Source organism: Thalassophryne amazonica, chromosome 10, assembly GCF_902500255.1.
Source record: "Thalassophryne amazonica chromosome 10, fThaAma1.1, whole genome shotgun sequence".
Taxonomy (NCBI): Eukaryota; Metazoa; Chordata; class Actinopteri; order Batrachoidiformes; family Batrachoididae; genus Thalassophryne; species Thalassophryne amazonica.
This window is the reverse complement of record NC_047112.1, coordinates 58271278-58293114: the sequence shown is the minus strand read 5'-3', so window position 1 is coordinate 58293114 and position 21837 is coordinate 58271278. Positions and strand designations below refer to the sequence as shown.

Genomic DNA, 21837 nt, shown 5'->3' with positions numbered 1-21837 from the left:
AGTTGTTTAATTTTGTAGAAAAAACAGATCACAGACATGACACAAAACTAAAGTAATTTCAAATGGCGACTTTCTGGCTTTAAGAAACACTATAGAAATCAGGAAAAAAAATTGTGGCAGTCATAACGGTTACTTTTTAGACCAAGCAGGGAAAAAAATATGGAATCACTCAATTCTGAGGAATAAATTATGGAATCACCCTGTAAATTTTCATCCCTAAAACTAACACCTGCATCAAATCAGATCTGCTCGTTAGTCTGCATCTAAAAAGGAGTGATCACACCTTGGAGCTGTTGCACCAAGTGCACTGACATGAATCATGGCTCCAACTGAGACATGTCAATTGAAACAAACGAGAGGATTATCAACTCTTAAAAGAGAAATCATCACGCAATGTTGCAAAAGATGTTGGTTGTTCACAGTCAGCTGTGTCTAAACTCTGGACCAAATACAAACAACTGGGAAGGTTTTAAAGGCAAACATACTGGTAGACCAAGGAAGACATCAAAGCGTCAAGACAGAAAACTTAAAGCAATATGTCTCAAAAATCGAAAATGCCAACAAAACAAATGAGGAACGAATGGAGGAAACTGGAGTCAACGTCTATGACCAAACTGTAAGAAACCGCCTAAAGGAAATGGGATTTACATACAGAAAAGCTAAACGAAAGCCATCATTAACACCTAAACAGAAAAAAACAAGGTTTACAATGGGCTAAGGAAAAGCAATCGTGGACTGTGACTGGATGAAAGTCATATTCAGTGATGAATCTCGAATCTGCATTGGGCAAGGTGATGATGCTGGAACTTTTGTTTGGTGCCGTTCCAATGAGATTTATAAAGAGACTGCCTGAAGAGAACATGTAAATTTCCACAGTCATTGATGATAGGGTGCATGTCAGGTAAAGGCACTGGGGATATGGCTGTCATTACATCATCAATAAATGCAGAAGTTTACGTTGATATTTTGGACACTTTTCTTATCCCATCAATTGAAAGGATTTGGGTGATGAATATATTTTTCAAGATGATAATGCATTTTGGCATAGAGCAAAACTGTGAAAACATTCCTTGCAAAAAGACACATAGGGTCAATGTCATGGCCTGCAAATAGTCCGGATCTTAATCCAATTGAAAATCTTTGGTGGAAGTTGAAGAAAATGGTCCATGACAAGGCTCCAACCTGCAAAGCTGATCTGGCAACAGCAATCAGAGAAGTTGGAGCCAGATTGATGAAGAGTACTGTTTGTCACTCATTAAGTCCATGCCTCCGAGACTGCAAGCTGTTATAAACCAGAGGTGGTGCACAAAATACTAGTGATGTTTGGAGCGTTCTTTTGTTTTCATGATTCCATAATTTATTCCTCAGAATTGAGTGATTCCATATTTTTTTTTCCCTCTGCTTGGTCTAAAAAGTAACCGTTACTGACTGCCACAATTTTTTTTCCTGATTTCTTATAGTGTTTCTTAAAGCCAGAAAGTTGCCATTTGAAATGGCTTTAGTTTTGTGACATGTCTGTGATCTGCTTTTTTCTACAAAATTAAACAACTGAATGAACATCCTCCGAGGCCGGTGATTCCATAATTTTTGCCAGGGGTTGTGTTGTGTGTGGTGTGTGTGTGTGTGTTTGTGTGTGTGTGTGTGTGTGTGTGTGTGTGTGTGTGTGTGTGTGCGTGCGTGCGTGCGTGCGTGTGTGCGTGTGTGTGCGTGTGTATATATGTGTATATGTATGTGTGTGTGTTTCAAGTCATATCAAGAGATTTGCTTTCAGTTTGAGTTCAAGGACAATAATTTTAGAAATCTTTTGTATTTTAGAAGTTTTTGTTTTGTATTTTCTTTTTTGTATTTTAAATGAGAGAGAGAGAGAGAGAGAGAGAGAGAGAAAATGTGTGTTTATTTGTCAACACATTTACATACAGTAAAGTATCATGATATTTTAGAAATGTGATTCTACAAATATTGCCATTTGATATTACAATATTGTAATTTGCTTTTCGTGAGATGAGACCCTGTGAAAAGTGAAGTAATATTCACACATTGCTCCCTCTGCTGAAAGTGGTACTACATGTCCATGTTGTTTTTACAGCAATTGATTTGAATGATATATTTTGGACTTTAAAAATTGGTTTTCATATGTGCATGCACTGTGCACCCACTGGAGGTAGTTATGAGTCCATGTCCTCTGCTGTTAAATGGTAAATGGACAGTATGTCTGTCGTGCTTTTCCATGTGGTGCTGATGGTTGATGTCTCACATCAGAGGTGGACAGAAGGGCCAATTTGGTGCAAGTTTTCTTGCTACAGACTACCTCTTCAGGTTATGTCACAGATGACCAGGACCTTGAGTGCAGAAGCTCATGAGTAAAACCACCTGCTGTGGAAATCTGTTCCAAGTAAACACTTTGGCCCTTCGTAGCACACTGTGGCCCACACCTGCCTCACTTTTACGCATTAATGTTTGAAGCTACCATTTAGGAATAAAAATGCTGGCTGGTTGAAATATGTTATGACTCTTAATGCTTCTGTTAATGTCTACATGAAGTATAAAAGCAGTACTCACATTTTATTAGAAATAAGGTTTTTTTGGACTGTTATTTTAACATTGTAATCACTTGATTCTTGCTCTTATTTTGCTTTTATCTGCAGGTCACTGGTGTAAGAAGAATGAATTTACCTGCCACAGCACACAGTGTGTATCTCTGCATTTACTTTGCAATGGTGTGAACGACTGCGGTGATGGCAGCGATGAGATGTTCTGTCAACCTTGTACCTCAGGCTCCTTCTCGTGCGGACAATTTAACACCTGTCTGCCCAGACACAAGCTGTGTGACGGCCAGGCAGACTGCCCAGACGGGCGAGATGAGACTCTGGATTTGTGTGATTTGTCTCGACCTCGTGCTCAAGCTCCTGCTGGATGTGCATCTTCAGAATTCCGGTGTGGTGATGGGAAGTGCATCAGCTTGTCGTGGAGGTGTGACTTTTCCCCAGATTGCGCAGATGAGAGCGATGAAGACCATTGTGGTGAGTCTGGGCTCCTGTAATGTGCTTGGTAGAACCACACTTTGCTTTTTCTGGGTCAGGCTCAAAGTGCTACGTGATTGAATGCTGGTGCGACTTGTTGCCACTTCTTGCTAGTAACTGTTGAATTTGCTTAAACCTTGCTTTTAAATTTGTTTTACTGTTTAATGGACTGTGCAGTTATTGTCATATGGGAGATTTATTTCTCAGATATTTTAACAAGATCAACTATTTAGCTGAAACTCCTGTGTGGTTTTGTTTGGACTAGCATTAGCTCACTTGTTCTGACACTCATTGTGCCCTACCAGATTCTGCTCATCTAGACATCAAAGTTGCCTGAGTCCCCTTCTACAATGTTGCCTGACAGGATGTACAGGGAAACACGCCTAAACCGTCATCATATAAACCAGATATTGCACTTACCAGACAAAAGCAAAAGTCCCTATGCTTTTGCATGGTTTTCCATGTAATAAACACTGTACATAATAGATTTTCGCTCACATCGGACAGAACGTCCTGCCCCATCCTAATGTATTACATTAAAAACCCATCGCATATACCGGAGGGAGCAGTGTGGTCGTGCCCATTAACAGAGGTACGAAATAAACTTCAGCACTGACACTCGCAGATTCGAGGAAAGTGGGTACCGTATTTCCATGGTTAAAAGACCGGGCATTGTTTTTCAAACCGTGCTAAGACCCTGTGTTGTCGACCGAATGGTCCTCCCTAAAATCAGTCCTCCCTGTCTTCACTGCGCAAGTGCACATGCGTCAGTTCAGAGCGTCAGCTGCGATCCCCCATTTATCACGTTTCTGCTTGAGACTGCACCCCAGTCATCATTTATCTCAGTGACAGATATCGGAACCTTTTGTACAACAATCATTTCCACATAAATTCAGCCTTCCTTGAAAAACATCTCTTGTGTGAGATCCAGTGTGCAAGAACTGCTAATTATGGGATGCATAATGGCGGCAAGCAAAAAAATTTGAAAGTTTGGACAGTTTTTTTTTTTGAGGAAAATGCACTGGAAAGGATAAAACACGAAAGATGGCAAGTGTGTCCCAGAAATCGGTAAAGAGAACAAAGAAAAGTTGAAGGGAAGTTGCTGACCAACGTAATACAGGCTGACAACCTGCAGCCCTGTGAACGCCTCCTTTGAGGTCGGCACCGAATGGGTTGGCGCGAGTGGGTTGGCGGGCCGCATTGATGTCAATTAAAATCAGCTGGGTTGTTGTCTGTAACTTGCTTCTAACAGCCAGCTGATAGCTCTCATTGCCTGGAATGGTGAGATTTATACACCAAGCTGACCTGAAATGAACCATTGTACATTAAATTGGCTTTTAGGGATGTGAATCGTACAACAACTCACAATTCAATTCGATTCCGATTCTTGGGGTGATGATTTGATTCAGAATCGATTTTCGATTCAAAGAGCTCTGAGAAATAGTTATATTACTTAAAAAATGTTTATGTTTAAGCATTTTTTTTTCTCCTTTTCCCTCGTGTTTTGCTTTCATATATATGTTTTATGTACCGGGCCGGCCCATGTGTTGTGTGTTGTGTGTGTGTGTTGTTTGTTATGGGTCGGTGTTGGTTTGCTCAGCCCTGCTGTTGACCAAGGCAGGGATGTACATCTGGAGCTGGTCCCCGGGCGCCTAATGGCGACTTCTGCTCCTACTGGCAATTAGGATTGGGTTAAATGCAGTAGACACATTTCATTGTGCAGGGAACATGTTCATGTTCTATATTGTGCATATGACAATAAATTTCTTTGAATCTTTGAATCTTTACAAGGTTAATCAAGTGATTCTAGATCTAAATTTACTTATCTGCTTTGCTCGTTCGGAGTTGGCTGGCAGTTTAGGGAAGCGCTGGTCAGTAGTCGGCAGATACTGCTGCTCCACTTCTTTTAGCTCCAGGTGATAGCGTAACATGTGGGCTTGCGGATTTGAAGTGTTTCCAAAGTACATGACTTTCATTTTGCAGATTCTGCACACTACATAAGTCATGTCAGTCTCCTTCTTACGCAGCAAATAATAAAATCCATAATGTGCCCAAACATTTGCCTTCAACAAAGACGGTGCTTGCTGAATTAGCTCTTCATCCACCATGCTTAGCTACAGCCACTGAACTCTGCAGCTCACGAGTGTTTGAAGCACGCCGGACCCCCCCCCCTCGCGGGGACGCTGTCGTACAGAAGCCGTTGCCTGACAAACAGTACACGCAGCGAGTAAGCAAGAAAATGTTTCAAAAAATGCTTTTTAAAAATCGATTCTTGGACATTTTGGATCGATTCAGAATCGTAATAAATAAGAATCGCGATTCGCATGTGAATCGATTTTTTTCCGACACCCCTATTGACTTTACTGATGAGTCTGACCCCTTTGAAAAGTGACCATGTTACATGTATTTGTATTGAGCTCAGTGACCAGAGGGCACTCGGTGTAAAGTCTGTGTCAACCCTGATCTACTCCTGATGTAAGTTAGTACTTATTAAAAAAAAGTGATACTAAGAGGGTAAGAAAAACACAAATGAACAAAGAAGATAGAAAAAAGGCTTGAACACATCAACAAGGGACATGAGTGGGGCACATGTTTCACCAGGATTTGATAAATTACTGAATAAGAGTAAAATACCACATAAACTCGCTAGAACGGAAGACATCTGGAGCTGGATGAGCAGGAACTTCCTGAAGCGCAACGGTAATAAAACCAAGGTCCTGCTCATCGGCTCCTAATCCACCCTCACCAAATCACAACACACCCCAACTCCACCCATCACCATCGACTGATTCCCTGTACCCTTCTCTCCTCAAGTCAAAAGTCTAGGTGTCATTTTGGACAGCACCCTCTCATTTGTACCTCATATTCAAAACGTCACCCTGACTGCATTCTTCCACCTCCGCAACATTTCCAGACTCCGCCAAACCCTGTACCAATCTAGCACCGAAATTCTGGTTCACTCCGTTGTAACATCTCGCATTGGTTACTGTAACGCCCTCCTCTCTGGACTCCCCAACAAACTCATTAACAGACTGCAGCTCATCCAGAACTCGGCTTCCCGGATCATCACCCGCACCAAATCATCTGATCACATCACCCCTGTTCTCATCCAACTTCACTGGCTCCCTGTACAATACTGCATCCACTATAAAAACCTTCTCACCTACAAAGCTGTCCACAATCAAGCCCCCACTTACCTCTCTGATCTCCTGCATGAGTACACTCCTTTCCGCAGTCTTCGTTCAACCCCTTACCATTCCCACCTCACTCCTCAGTACCATTGGTGCCCGGGCCTTTAGCTGCTCAGCACCCAGACTCTGGAACTCCCGCCCCTCACACATCAGACAGTCAAACTCCATCACATCATTCAAGTCCCAACTCAAAACCCATCTGTTCAAACTGGCGTATGAACTCTAACTGGAGTCTGTCACTTGATGTTATGTTGTTTTGTTTTAATAATGTTTGTGATCATACCTGGTTTTTAATTGGAAAAAACAAAAACAAAAAAACATTTGTAGTGTGGTCTTGAATGAATTTGATCAGGATTTACATGTACATAGGACTGGCTATCCTGGCTATTTGATTTCATTATTGACAAACATTAATTTGGAGTGTCTGGTCACAATAACTTTAGATACAATTTATTATGAATTGTCATTCATAGCCAAGATTTTAAACAAAGATATAAATGAGAGCATTTTTTTATCCACATAAAATCATCTTTTCATCTGTTAAAAATTACCAGAATGGCTCCTTTAAAGTCTTTTTCTTTCCTCTGACCAAGTTTCTCTCTGTGACTCTTCAATTCCATCAAATATCAGGTTATTACGTCTAGATTGACCTTCCAAATACTCCGTTTTGTCTGTGATGGTCAACAGACCGCTGTCAGTGCTGCTTATTATTAGCTAACTGGCTAAATAACAAGCACAACTCTTTTCCTCACAATCCCAACTCACAAAAAAGGTTTCCTTACACAGTTGTTGATCCCTGTGTTGAAAAGGCTGAGTAATTATGACCTTTAGCTCAGCAGAAAAGAGCTTGTTTACATTGTCAGCGGTACAGGAAGTCTGTCTGCGAAAGTGGTCTTTTAGACAAACCAATCTTATGTCACAGCACTTTTCCCCCCACATTATTATTATTAATAACAGTGGATGTGGAATATTTCAGTTTGAGTCTCATGGGACTCGAGTCCACCAAAATTGGAGCACCTTTAACTTTTGACCCCTGTACAAACTGAAACGGCCCTTTGTCACCATTCTTGCTGCTTTTACTTCATAACTCCATAACATTCAGTCACAGATTGTCCAAACTATACATTTTTGGAATCTTTGTGATCATACAAATAATGTTTAGTTTTCAAATTGATTGGACCATCTTTTAATTTTCACCCCTGTGTAATTCTTCAGTTGATCCCTACCTGGCTGCCTATTGAAAATTCAAGTGGCCAGTCGGTTTTTTTTTCAAAAGAATTGATGTCTAAGGTGTATTTGTGCCAAATTTGATGCTTGTATCACCATTTGAAGGATTGTTTCAGTTAACTGCTGCACTATTAAGAGTCTGGGTGTCATCTTCGATAGTTCTCTATCTTTCCAGTCCCACATCAATAACATCACCCGGTGTTGCCGACTGAACGGTCCCCTCTAAAAATTGGTCCACCCTGCCTTCATTGCGTGTGCGTCTGAAACTGACTGAGTCTGATTCGCTACACCCAAAGTGATCAAAGGGAATAATGTGATTATTAACCATCAGATGACAAATTAAAACCTCTTAATTCATTCTAAAGTCAGTTTTAAGCAGAAACGAGGTGATAATAGTCGCTGCTGACGCTCCGAAATGACATAGGCGCAGCTGCAGCACATCTGAGTCACCATTCAGCTGCTCTGCTCCCCAGCTCCGGAAATCATTACCAACTGTCCTCAGAAATATAAACTCTGACCCACTTTTCAAATACAAATTCAAAACCCATCTGTGTAAGACTGCTTTCTCTATCTGACAGATTGCACCGCCTAGTTTTATTTTTTTTAGTTCTTTTTTATTTTAATTTATATTTTTTGAATTGTGTTTATTTGTTTTGATTCCTGTGCCGAGTCCTTGAGTGCTGAGAAAGGCGCCTATAAATAAAATGTATTATTATTGGGCTGCAGGTCTACTGGAAAAGGTGTGTGTGTATGTGTGTGTATGTTGGAAAAACAGATGGGATATGTGTGAGGGATGTGACTTGCTGTTGTTTTAATTAGCAACCAGCAGGGGGCAGTGCAATAATACAACATGCTGTACTTGAATGACTTCATATCTCAGACTTTTTCATTGAAAACATTATAGTAGTAAAAGCACTGATGGTTTAAGTAATATGTTGTATCTATGTCATGTAAAGAGTGCCAGCAGTGTTAAATAAGTAAAACACATCCGTGTCAGTCACTAAAGAAAGGGACAAAAGTTACATTTAGACAAATTCAGCTCAACATTAAAATTAATTTAACTCTTCCACAGTTCTGTTCTGTTCCTATCTGTTTCCTACTCTGAGGTACCTTTCCTTTATGTGCATCTCTACCTTACAAAAGAGTCCAGTATTCAGAGATGATACTTTTTGTTATGAAATTATTCGATGGGTGCAATATGATCCAATTACAGTTCTTTGTTAGACATAGACATTTTCCATAATGAATTTGAATCATCCCAAAGTGTCGCATGCTTACCTTCAAATAGCCACATATTTTATAAAATGCCAGGGACTGTCTTCAGGTTTTTACTGCTGTGGTGTAGCATGTTGTCACTTTCTGTGATGGACTTTTGTTCACCACTGGGGGTAGCACCACACACAATAGCAGAAAGCACAGGATAGAAGCCAGCTGTTTCAGCCTGTCTGCATCCCACAAATTTCCATGTGTGTTTTTTTTATTTATGTTTGAACTCCTCATTCATACTGTGATGAATCAAGCCTGTTATGTAGCAGAGATAAGGCAGTGACTCAATAGCCAGAAGGAACATAAACCGTAAAGTTAAACCCAAGCATTTAACAAGCGCTGAAACAAACTTTCCCATTCTGGACTCACAAGAGTCTCATGTTGATCTTTTGTTTTACAGCAGGGCTGTTCAACTATATTTTTCCAGGGGCCAAATTTTTCCCGTTTATTCTCCTGACCTGTACTGTTATCTCAGATGTACAATTGAGACAAATGCCACCACATTTCTTTTTTCCCTTTTTATTTCACAGAAAATCAAAATTCACACTTTAAGTCCAGGTTTCAACCAACATTAGCAGCCTCTGGTATAATAACATCACAGTCACAACAGGAAAAAACTGTTTTTAGTGCAAGTAAAAAGTAAACCAAACATAATAACTACTTCTGGCTTAATGTGCAAAAAGAGAATATGGATAATCAACCTCTGGGTCAGTAGCATCACAGTAACCCCAAAGGCTGTTTTTAGTGCAAAAAACTAAACAAACAGCTTCTGATAAGGAAAAATAAACACCAGCAGCTGCTGGCTTTATGTGCAACAAAAATGAAACAAAACCAACTTCTGGTTTAAATAACTAAACATGCCACTGCTGACATTTATGAGAATGCGCTTTCTCAGTTCAAAACTAAAAACAAAAATGGTAATTTTTGTATTTGGTGCAATAAATAAAAGCTTTGTGTGTGTGTGTGTGTGTGTGCGTGCGTGCGTGCGCTGAAGGGTTAAAAAGACAAAATAAGAGAAATGGGAAACAACCAGTCTTCTTACTACTCTATATGTCTATTTGCTACTAGTGAGAGAAATTGCTTTTTTTTTTTTTTACTGAGCTAGGACAGAAAAATTAGGCTGGTAATGAAGTGAGGGCGATCCACAAACCATGATGCAGACGCTCATTTGTCAAAGAGGCACGATTGTCTGTTTTTAATGGTGTTCATGTCAGAGAAACTGGATTCGCAGGTATATGTTGAACCAAACATTGTTAATACAAACGTGCTCACATAGGTGATAATTTCCTCCCTTTTTCAGGCTCTCTTCATTGAATTTTCCTAGCTTACCTGATATTGCTGTATAAAAGTAGGCCACAGTGCTCAGCTGACATATCAGAAAGTGGTCTGCGAAACAACCTGTGTTGAAGCCTGGGTGTTGCTCTTGTAAAGTTCACTGCAGCAATCACACAGTACATGGTACTTTTCAACTCTGCACTAGGCAGTAGAGGCATTGGAGAGACTGTAGCTTTGGTGCAATAGCAGGCGGTTGTGCAGACAGTCCTGCCAGCAGGTTAACATGCTCCAAGTCCAGTCCGTTGTCTTAAAACAAAAAGCAACAATCTTTTGGAAAAATATTTCCTCTGTTGTTTGTCCTTCCAGTGGTATTAGGCCTAATATATCCTCCTTGAAACAGTCACTGTTGAAAAACCGCACATATATCGGAGTTTTCAGTTGACTCATCCACAGCCAGTGATGTGAACTCACCTTTGTTCTTCACTTGTATTTCAGAGTACGTCCTTTTATTTTTATTTTACAAGCACGAGAACCCGTGGGTATTCGTTGTCAAAACGGGAGTGAGTTGTAATGAAGTGCCTCTGCATGTTATTCTCCTTATTCACTGCGCAACTTAAGTTGTCCTATATTAGAGTTGTCAGTTCACTCATCCACAGCCAGCGACGTTAACTCAGCTTTGTTCAGCTGTGTTAGAAGAGTCTCAAAAACATCTGTGGTTAAAACATCCATGTGTCTCGCAGCCATTGTATATGACAGAGGGATTGACTTGATTGAAGGAATGACGTGCTGATTTGGCTTGTCGTTCGCTACTACCTCATTGGCGGTGCTAGTCCACATTCTTTCACTGTTTCAGAGTCAGTGAATGGCCTTTTCGTTTTCGCAAGAACTCACACAATGTGCAGTGATGCTGCCGTTGCTTAGTGTTGCAGAGTGCAGTTATGGGTGAAGATTGCAGTGCTTCTCTTGTAGTTCGGAGTAAGTCCTTTTATTTTTATTTTATGAGCATGAGGACCCGGTGGGTATTCGTTGACAAATGAAGTGCTTCCGCACGTTATACTCATTATTCACCGTGCAGCAGTCATAACACAGCAGGAACATAGGACTGCCTTCGGCATTTGCTATGTGTACATATTCATTGGTCCAGTCATGATTAAATCTTCTGTTTTCACTGTCAGTCGTATGTCTCTTTTCCTTTCATTGTGCCATGTTATCTTCTTACTGCCACCAACTGTTAGAATGCGTGACATGCTCTCATGTGACGTGGGTCTTTTTTGGAAATGGTGCTGACCGTAATATCATTCCACAGAAACGGCTCTCACTAAAGTGGTGAATGATCTTCTGCTTACAATGGATTCGGACACTACTACGGTTCTGTTGCTGTTAGATCTCAGTGCTGCATTAGATACAGTGGATCATCATATTCTACTTGATAGGCTGGAAAATCATTTTGGGATTACTGGGAATGCCCTTGCATGGCTGATGTCATACTTGACCAGTCATTCTCACTGTGTTTTGTACAGTAACACTACCTCTAACCTTAGTGACATGAAATTTGGGGTTCCTCAGGGGTCTGTCTTAGGCCCCCTGCTTTTCTCCCTTTATATAGCACCCCTTGGGCACATATTGCGGCATTTTGAGATTACCTTTCACTGCTATGCAGATGATACTCAGTTATATATGCCGATAACTGCTGGTAATCTCGTTCACATAAAATCCTTAGAAGATTGCCTTGCATCAGTGATAACTTGGATGTCTAGAAACTTCCTACTTTTAAACTCTGAAAAGACTGAAATGATTGTTCTTGGTCCAGTGAGACATCGGCATCAATTTGACCAGTTAACACTCAGCCTAGGCTCGTGTGTCATACATCACACTGACAAAGTGAGGAACCTTGGGGTAATTTTTGATCCTTCGTTGTCCTTTGGTCTCCATAATAGAAATATTACTAGGACTGCTTTCTTCCACCTGCGAAATATAGCGAAGATTCATCCCATCCTGTCTATGGCTGATGCTGAGACCCTAATCCATGCATTCATCTCTTCTAGATTGGACTACTGCAATGTTCTATTTTCTGGTTTACCGCAGTCTAGCAATAGGGGTCTCCAATTAGTTCAGAATGCTGCAGCCAGACTTTTGACACGAAGCAGAAAGTTTGACCACATTGCACCCATTTTGGCGTCTCTTCACTGGCTTCCTGTCCCAGTGAGATCAGATTTTAAGGTTCTGCTACTAACCTATAAAATTATTCATGGACTGGCACCTCCCTACCTAGCTGACCTAATTAAACCTTACGTACCAGCCTGGGCTTTACGTTCTCAGGGTGCAGGACTACTTTGTGTCCCTAAGGTGAATAAGAAGTATGCGGGTCACAGAGCTTTCTCTTATCGTTCCCCTGTTCTGTGGAATGATCTCCCTGCGTCAATAAAACAATCAGATTCTGTGGAGACTTTCAAGTCCAGACTTAAGACGCGCTTATTTTCCCTTTCATATGGCTAGCATACTGGTGCAGTTTTGTTTTACGCTTTTTACTCTTTTAATTCATGTTATTAGTAATGGAAGTGGGCCGCGGCCTCAACTTCACCTAAATTCTGGGTCTTTTAGTGAAGCTTAGGGCTAGCGGCCGGTGATCACCTTAGTATTTCTTCTGTTTTTCTTGTTGATTAATGCTGGCAAATTATACAGTATTTTTTGTCTTTCTGATGCCTGATTCTGTTTTTTCTCTGTTTAAGGTGCAGCTCCATCCAGAGATGGGAGTTGTGTTTGTGTTGGCAATCCTCCTGTCCTGTGCACCAACAGCAATTCTTGTATATTCGTCCGTGAATTGTTCTGTGAATTATTTCTGTAATTTATGTTTGCCGCATGGCCCAAGCAGAGGGTCACCTCTTTGAGTCTGGTCTGCTTGAGGTTTCTTCCTCAGAGGGAGTATTTCCTTACCACTGTTGCTCTGGGGGTTGGTAAGGTTAGACCTTACCTGTGTGAAGCGCCTTGAGGCAACTCTGTTATGATTTGGCGCTATACGAGGTCTATTAGAAAAGTATCCGACCTTATTATTTTTTTCAAAAACCATATGGATTTGAATCACGTGTGATTACATCAGACATGCTTGAACCCTCGTGGGCATGCAAGAGTTTTTTCACGCCTGTCGGTTACGTCATTCGCCTGTGGGCAGTCTTTGAGTGAGGAGTCGCCCACCCTCTCATCGTTTTTTTCATTGTTTAGGAATGGCTCAGAGACTGCTGCTTTGTTTGATCAAAATTTTTTCAAAACTGTAAGGCACAACTGAGTGGACACCATTCGATAAATTCAGCTGGTTTTTGGTAAAAATTTTAACGGCTGATGAGAGATTTTGGTCTGGTAGTGTCGCCGTAAGGATGGCCCACGGCGCCTGACGGCGATCTGCACTTCGAGGCGGCAGCGTCTCGCCGTTTCAAGTTGAAAACTTCCACATTTCAGGCTCTGTTGACCCAGGAAGTCGTCAGAGAATAGAGAACTTTCAGAAGAAGTCGGCATGAGGAGTTTATTCGGACATTCCATTGTTAACGGACATTTTGTAATGAAAGAACGTGCGGGCAGAGTCGCATGTCGGGCCGGACCCGACCGCGGGGGGTCGCGACAGGAAAAATACCTCCGTTGGAAACCTTAATGGGCAAGTTGGAACATGCCCAAGCTGTTAAACAATTTCTCAGTTACTCACTTGTTGAAAGCCATCAAAAGCCGCCTGAATTTTACAAATGGTTTTCAACACGGAGGTGTTTTTCCTGTCGCGGCGCACACAGATTCGCCGCACGTCTTTCATTAAAAAAATGTCCTTAAACAGTGGAATGTCCACATAAAGTCCTCATGCCGGCCTCTTCTGAATCTTCTCTGTTCTCTCACGACGTCCTGGGTGAATTAAGCCATAAATTAGGATGTTTTCAGGTCGAAACAGGCAGACGACGGCGCCTGGAAGCGCTGCAGGACGTTCCGCTCTGTGGGAGTCCTAACAGCGACAGAAACACCCCATAATCTCTCATCAGCCGTTAAACTTTTCACCGAAAACCAGCTTAATTTCTCGAATAGCATCCACTCGGATATTTCTCACAGGTCCAGAAAAAATTTTGATAAAGCAACGCACGCCGTCTGGAGCAGCGTGTGAAACAAAGGAATTCAGCCGAGAGGGCGGGACCACATCTCACTCAAGGCCTGCTTACAGGGAAATGACGTCACCGACGCGTGAAAAAACTCACGCATGCGCACGAGGGTTCAAGCATGATTGGTGGAATCGCACGTCATTCAAATCCATATAGTTAAAAAAAAAAATAAAAGGGTCGGTTTATTGTCTAATAGACCTCGTATAAAGGAAATAAATTGAAATTGAAGGGATGCAATATGCTGCAAAGCGCATCGGTGTTGTAAAATGCCGAAAATTGGCAGATGCGCTTTGTAACGGCTTTTGATCGTGTATTTATGATTATATGGTAGATGGGCTGCAGGCCGTCCAAATTGATTATGGCCCAGTCACACGGCACACGATGATTCCTGAACGAAGGGAAAAAGTAAAAAACGTTACAATTCGTTGAGAAAAGGTGGACGAAAAAGCTTTTATCACCAAACAGTCTGTGAAGCAAGAGCGCAAAAGGGACGAAAGAGGAACTTAACAAAACCGAAGCTCACGATCTCAACAAAATGCGCCTGGAGCCACTGCTTGAGCAGAGCATGTCTGTTCCAGCACTCGGCGCTGGAACGGAGCTCATAGCGCCTGAGTCCTGGAGAAACTGCAAACAGAATCTGTGGAGATGTCGATGGACCACCTGCTCTGGTTCCTTGTCCAGAACAAAAGAGGGATCATCTCCATCATCATCAGAATCCACACTGTCTGTCGACACGATGCGTGCTCCATCGTGCTCCAATTAAAAAAAAAAAAACACAAACAAAAAACAAAAAAGTGTTCTGTGGTCACTGCTGTATCACAGTATTAAGCCATATATATTGATTTATAACAGAAAACTGTCAAAAGGGAGAATAAATATAAATATAAGTGTAAAGATGATTGAATATGTCAGAGCAGTAAATTAATCAGTGCGTGTGAACGCGCGCATTGACTCGTGCAGTTATTCCACCAGCTGATCACTGATCCACAACGTGAATTCTTCCTTCCAGAACAGCTCTTTATATCATCATTTTGATTCATCTACCTGTTGCCACATGTACAGAAGGACTGGATTGTCATTCCTACACTCATATTGTTATATTTAATACAAAATAATAAGCTCACGCAGGAGCTCCTGCTGCCGCTGATGCTGCATTCAAGTACCGTCGGAAATTACACTTTTTTCGTTGTTTCAAATTCAACAGTTGGCTTGTGGCAAAATAATTAATTATATCCACACAAAAGATTCATTCTGGCCTATGTAAGGTGCCTGAGCCCATTGAAGCTGCCCCCCCACACAGATAAAAAATCCAAGCAAGCAGGCTGAGTTTGCCCTGTAATTTCCGACGGTACATGAACGCAGCAGCAGCCTCAGCGCTCACACACCGGCTTCTGCACTGTGTGAAAACGTTCAGCTGCTCCAACGAAGTCAAATTAAACAATAATGTTACAAAAACTACACAAACGATTAAAAAACGTCAAGAACGACAGCAAAACGAAACACAGACGAACTGAGGTTTTCGTTGCCCTTCGTTCAAATTTTTCAACAGTTTAAAAATCCTGACGAAGCGCCCGCTGCAGGAACGAAGCAGTGCGAAGGTTGAATGATGTCAATGACAGTCAACGAAAGTCCAGATTTCTTGTTTCGTCAGGGCTTCGTCACCCTTCGTTAAGTGCCGTGTGACTGGGCCATTAAGGGGCTGGTTCTGGCCTGCGGCCCGCTAGTTAGTTAGCTCAGCTCTGTGGTGCTTTTGCCAGAGCGATGAGCAGAGCTGTGTGCCTTGATGCAGTGCTGTGCGTCCCGCCGAGTCACCATGTGTCCCTCCATTCCCTGCCCACGGCTATTGCACACCACTGTGCACAATTGTTACCCATTCAGAGCATTGAATTCACTCTCCCTCAAAACAGAAAACAACCTGCATTGTATTTTAATTTCAGGCTGTTATTTTTATGAAGTAAAAACCAAAGCCACCTGTAAAAGTAAAAGACACTTTTCGCTCCTTATGTGCACAAATTACAACCCAAGTATTCACTTTTTAGGATCATGATGGATCACAGCATCACAATAATTTTGAACATGTTCAAAATTCATAAGAATGGTTGCAGCATTCTACTATACTCCTATGAGCACCAGTTGACACTTTAACATGCCTTTATTGGGTAGCTGATTGTATTCAAGTCATAATAGTAGCCGATTAGGTGCCATAAATTGGCAATGGGAGACCAGCTTTAATCGTGATCTTAGGTGGTTGCAAACCCAGACACTCCGAGAATGAAAGACCTCCTGACATTGCACAAAGATTGGTCTTCAAAACACAATGTGACCATTTTGAAAGCATTGTTATGAATACTTGATGTTGCACTTCAATGGAGCTCTGTGGGCCTTGTCTGAAATCGGCATCATGGGCTTGGCAGAAGGGAGCCCCAGTCATGCTCTTGCTAGTGAAATATTCACTCAGAGATTATATTTTTAACTTGCGGTGTGGCCCCCCCCCCCCCATCCCGTCTCCCCACCATCAGTTTGTAAGGGCATTTTGGTGTTTAGCGATATTAAGCACTCTTGCCTTCCAGCAATATAGTGTGTCTTCAGTAGGAGCTACTGGGTTGTTGATCTTTGCAAATCTAATTCACTGATGCCGAAGTTCCTTTTGTAACGTAATTTGCTTGTAAAGGGTATTGGTTATTGGCAGTAGAGTCGCATGTTTATTAAACAGATGAGGGGTCTTATGTTTTTACCATCCTGTGAACAACACCTGCTGCAGACAGTTACTGGTAAGTTATGCGGCTTGCAAAAGTGGGGGTTGATAATTTTCATTTTACTAGAAGTCACCTGAGTATTTGTCAGTCCGAATTTGAGTTTTCATGTGTTAAGACAGTATTCACTGTCATAGCCTTGGTAAATGTGAGGGAATTTAACATGGTTTGCAAATGGTTAAAACCAGGGGTGTAGCACCAAATTCTGGGCTCTAGGTACTAGCCATATTGTATACCTTAGATCACACCTGGGAGTCAGAACCCTTTTTAAAGTTGGGGGAGCAATATTGAGTTGGGGGTCTGGGGGACCAAATTGCACCATTTGGTGCTATTCGGTCCCCCAGACCATCAGACCCCCCCTAACTCAATATAGCTAGCTTTCAAGCTCATCTCTCTTTTCAAAGAATTTGGTTAGCAGCTGCTTTGCCTCATTTAGTTTTCTTTCCCTGTCCTTTTTTTCTCTTCTTTTTTTGAAATCCGGACTTTGATTTTTTTAGGAAAGACATATTTTATTTTAGCCTAAACACTAGGGCTGCAACTAACGATTATTTTAGTAATCAATTCATCGGTCGATTATTTTTTTCGAGTAATCTTTTTTTTTTTTTACTTACATGTGAGTTTTGCCATTATTTATTTGAGTTATTATTAAAAGGCCTTTATCACGCAACATCAACGTTTGAGCTTGTAACAAAGTTCTGATGTTATATTCTCGTCAAAAACATACCTGGAGTAGTGTTTTGTTTTATTTTGCACATACATACATCACGACACACCACAAAGAGATTGCCATCAGGTTTCACCCGATTATGAGCATTTTTAGATGCCTACAGCAACTATCTCAACCACTGAAAACATATTACACAGCAAGAGTCCACAAAAGTATTTTAAAGGCCTGACTAAAGTGTAATATGTAATCTTTAAAAAACATATTTTCATGAAAAAAGACACAAATGTGCAGTTAACTGCATTTTATTTTTTCTTGTGTAAAAACACAGCTTAGATGTGGTTTGACCGAAACAATTTGTCATTAAACTCAAATAAAACAGGGGTGAAGTGGAGGTTTAAGAGTCACTATGTGTTCACAGGAAGCAGTTATTTATTTCTATATTTATTTATTTATGTTTATTGTTAGTTGGATTTATCTTTTCTGTTGTGTTTAATCAGGTTCTTTTGTTTCTTTCTCTAAAATTGTATTGTAGCATTACTGGTTATTATTACTATTATTGTTGCTATTATTACTAATATATAAATAAAAATAAATTAAAAAATGTGACAATTTGTAATACATTTGACTCTTTTAGCACAGAAATGTGCTGACAGCTGCAACAGCATAATGCTAACTTTAACATTGAAAACGCCATGGACATGCTAACGCATTAGCATCTGTCCCGTTTTTAACTTATAGAATACATCTATCAACTGTTTCAGAAGACATAACAGGTCAGATTAACATAAAAGGTAAATATTACTCAGACATATGCTTTTTGGGTTTTAGTGGGGAAAAATAAAGATAAAGTGAAATAAAAAAATGAATAAATCAACAAAGCAGCAGATTGAAGCACTGCTTCGATCTGCGAATCACTGCTTCAATTGGTTCAAGGTTCAAAACAAAGCCGCGCTGCAGAAATAGTTGATTTATATGGAAGAAACGAAACATTCACGGTAAAACAAAGTTATTTAACAACTAATTGATGACTAATTTAGGTGACAACTGTTTTAATAATCGATTAAATTGATTTAGTTGTTTCAGCTCTACTAAATACCTTCTCTTTCTGTCAGATCCTGTTTGGGGTGTGTGTGTGGGGGGGGGAGGCAGAGTGCTGCCTGTGTGCTGCCTGTGTGCTGCCTGTGTGCTGCCTGTGTGCTGCCTGTGTGCTGCCTGTGTGCTGCCTGTGTGCTGCCTGTGTGCTGCCTGTGTGCTGCCTGTGTGCCTGGACTAAACCAACTGTGCAGGGGTGGAAGGGCCCTCAGAGATCTTTCAGTATTATTGTTAGAGCAGAATCATGTTTCGCAACATTTATACATTCATTCTAATTATATTCTTTTACAGCATGAATTGTATGAACGTTAATGACATGCAACACAAAATGTATTTAATGCCAGTTTTTTTGTGCCCCCCCCCGCCCCCCCAGCCCGATGCCCCTGGTTAAAACACAAAATTGAATAGAGCACATACTGTGGCCTCATGCTCTCCTCCAGGCCTGTTGGATTCCAGTGGCAAGACAAATACAAGACAACTCAAAATAGGTGTGGATGCAGTGATTGGCCAACAGTAACGTATTGTCTCACTGAGCTGTGCCCCACAATATGTTGCTGGGTTCACCGTCCAACTAGTTGGACCATCACATGGTGATCTCCTTTGCGTAGCACGCTGGGTCTAGTCTTCACACGCTTGGGTAGACAAACCCTTGTTACTGAATGTTACAAACTGTTGGCCACTGTGTGTGCAGATTTGTGCACCCTGAATTTAAGCATTTCATTTTCCTGGGCTTTGAGAAAGACCAAAAAGGAATTAATAACTTATGCTGAACAATTGGGTAATATTAGATAGCTAGTTATAATGTTACACTCTTGTTCATGTCAAGGTGCTGGTGACATGGGATGATCTTTTACCCCCTAAAATTAGTCTACCTGTCATCTATAATGTGATAGTCTTGTGTTTATAAAATGGCTCTGTGGGTTATGAAATGTTTGGCATTGGGAGATGGGAGTTCATCTCCCAGTGCTAGTATTTAGGGTCTGCTACTTTCTCTGCCCCTGACCAAGGCAGCGTCTATGGAGTTGGTCCCCAGGCGTCGGATTATGGCTGCCCACTGCTCCTAGTGGTTGGATTGTGTCAAACTGTAAATAGGATGGGTTAAATGCAGATAAGTTTCGTTGTATGTATGTATGTATGTATGTACAGTGACAATAACGTTTCTATTCTATTCATCCTCTAATAGTGACTGTATAAAAAAAATTGAGTTCACTGTATATGTTAGCCAATGAGAGAAGCATTTCATCTTATGCACAAAGTGGCTATTCATACATAGCCATATTAATGCCACATTCTATTCGCAGACAGCGCTAGTTGGGTTAGGTCTGAAACTGACTACGCTATGTAAATGTAATTATCAGCATCCATTGTTTACAGTTGTTAATATCCATAATGTCTCCATGAATATTTGTCCTATTAACGTTTTGTTTTGGCGTGGTTTATCCTTGACCCAAAATACATAACCATACCAAACAGCAAATGCCGGCTTTCCCCAGTTTGTCCATGATTGAAGTTATGCACATGCACACATGCACGTACACAGAGGTCACTTGACTTTTAATATATAGATTATTTACCACCCCCTGCTGGAATGGTGTGTGAGTGCAGAATTTAGCTAATGTCCATAGTTTCTCCAAAAATATTAGTCCTATCAACATTCCGTTTTGGCAGCATTCATCCTTGTACCAAAATACATAAGTATACCAAATGGCAAATGTCAGCTCTCCTCAGTTTCTCCATGATCAAAGGCATATGCACGCATGTACACAGAGGCCACTTGGCTTTTAATGTATAAATGGCTCAATTATTAAGTACATATAACAAACACTGTCTCTGTCTCTCTGTGTACACCAAAGAAATTAACTAATTTAGTAAGTCAATCCAGCTCCAACTCTTGTTCTAACAAGACAACTTGGGGCTATATTGTTAAAAAAAAAAAAAGTAATGCAATCACACTCAAAAATGTAAAAAAAAAAAAAAAAAAACCTGTCAAGATGACAGGAAAGCTTTGCTTGTGTCACTGGATTAAAGGTACAATGTGTCATTTTTGAAGAATAGAGCAAATGCTGTGTCCATCAATTATTAATGTATTTTGACCTTTTTAACGTTATTTATTTTATTAACTTAGACTTTCACTGAAACATGCAAAAAAGAACTTTGATATTACAACATAACTATCTTTATTTGTCTCAATGCACTCAAAATTAGTTAAAATAGGGCTTGCCAATGACGTTTTAGAGGTATAAAACCCTATAGCTTTGAGGGCTCCACTCCCTTGACCTCCACCGGGGCATTGCCCCTGGACTCCTGGCTGTGAGCCGCGATCACATAATTTACCCGCCAGTAAAGTGGTCCTAGTGTCGTGGAGGATTTTAGGACAATGTCCCTACTTACCAGACATGAGTCTAAATATTTTAGCTGCACAATCATTAAATCATTTCCTTAAAGGTGTCCACAAAAATCAGAAAGAATGAAAGTCCCAAAGCAACCGTTTTATTTTTTGACAGCAAAAAGGAAGTGTAAATCCACAGTCATCAGGAACAGCGAGGACAGCTTCGAAAATACAATGACTGACAGTGCGTTTTTATACACTTTGGGCCAGCGAAAGGGCTGACCTTTCTAAACGTAGCACTTCTTACACCAGTAAAATCAGTTATTAATGACATGATTATACAAATGCAAATTAGTTTAATTCTTGGAAATCCCCCACCCAGTGGGTTTACTCTGTCAGGGGGTGGTATTAAAAGACCCTTTGTCATGGAACATCATCAGGCTAGTTGGTTCATCTCTTGGTCAACAGTCCCTGAGCCATGAAAATTTACTCCTCTGGTAAATCCCATGTTTTTAATCCTATATTAATTTTCTTCACAGATTGTTTCACTCAAATTATGCCTTTAACTCCAAATTCTGGTCTTATAGTTTCCTTTGAAAGAAAACATACATTTTGGACAAAACATATTTTCTCTGGGGATCTGGGGGAGGTGATGGTCTAGTGGTTAAGGCGTTGGGCTTGAGACCAGAAGATCCTCAGTTCAAGTTCCAGCCTAACTGGAAAATCACTAAGGGCCCTATTGCTCCCGGTGTGTAGTGAGCGCCTTGTATGGCAGCACCCTGACATCTGGGTATATGTGAGGCATTATTTGTAAAGCGCTTTGAGTGTCTGATGCAGATGGAAAAGCGCTATATACATGCAGTCCATTTACCATTTAAATTCTCTTA

General features: G+C 40.9%; 1 protein-coding gene across 2 annotated transcripts in view; it reads left to right on the top strand.

Annotated features, from left to right (window-relative positions):
* The window catches only part of LOC117518807 (low-density lipoprotein receptor-like), a 131851-nt gene that overhangs the window by 47866 nt on the left and 62148 nt on the right, over positions 1-21837 (top strand). Inside the window, exon 3 of one of the 2 annotated variants that reach the window (XM_034180045.1) lies at positions 2646-3020. In XM_034180045.1, the coding sequence (XP_034035936.1) occupies positions 2646-3020 (375 nt within the window). The remainder of the gene's footprint in view (positions 1-2645; positions 3021-21837) is intronic. The other variant, XM_034180046.1, reaches the window with a different exon arrangement.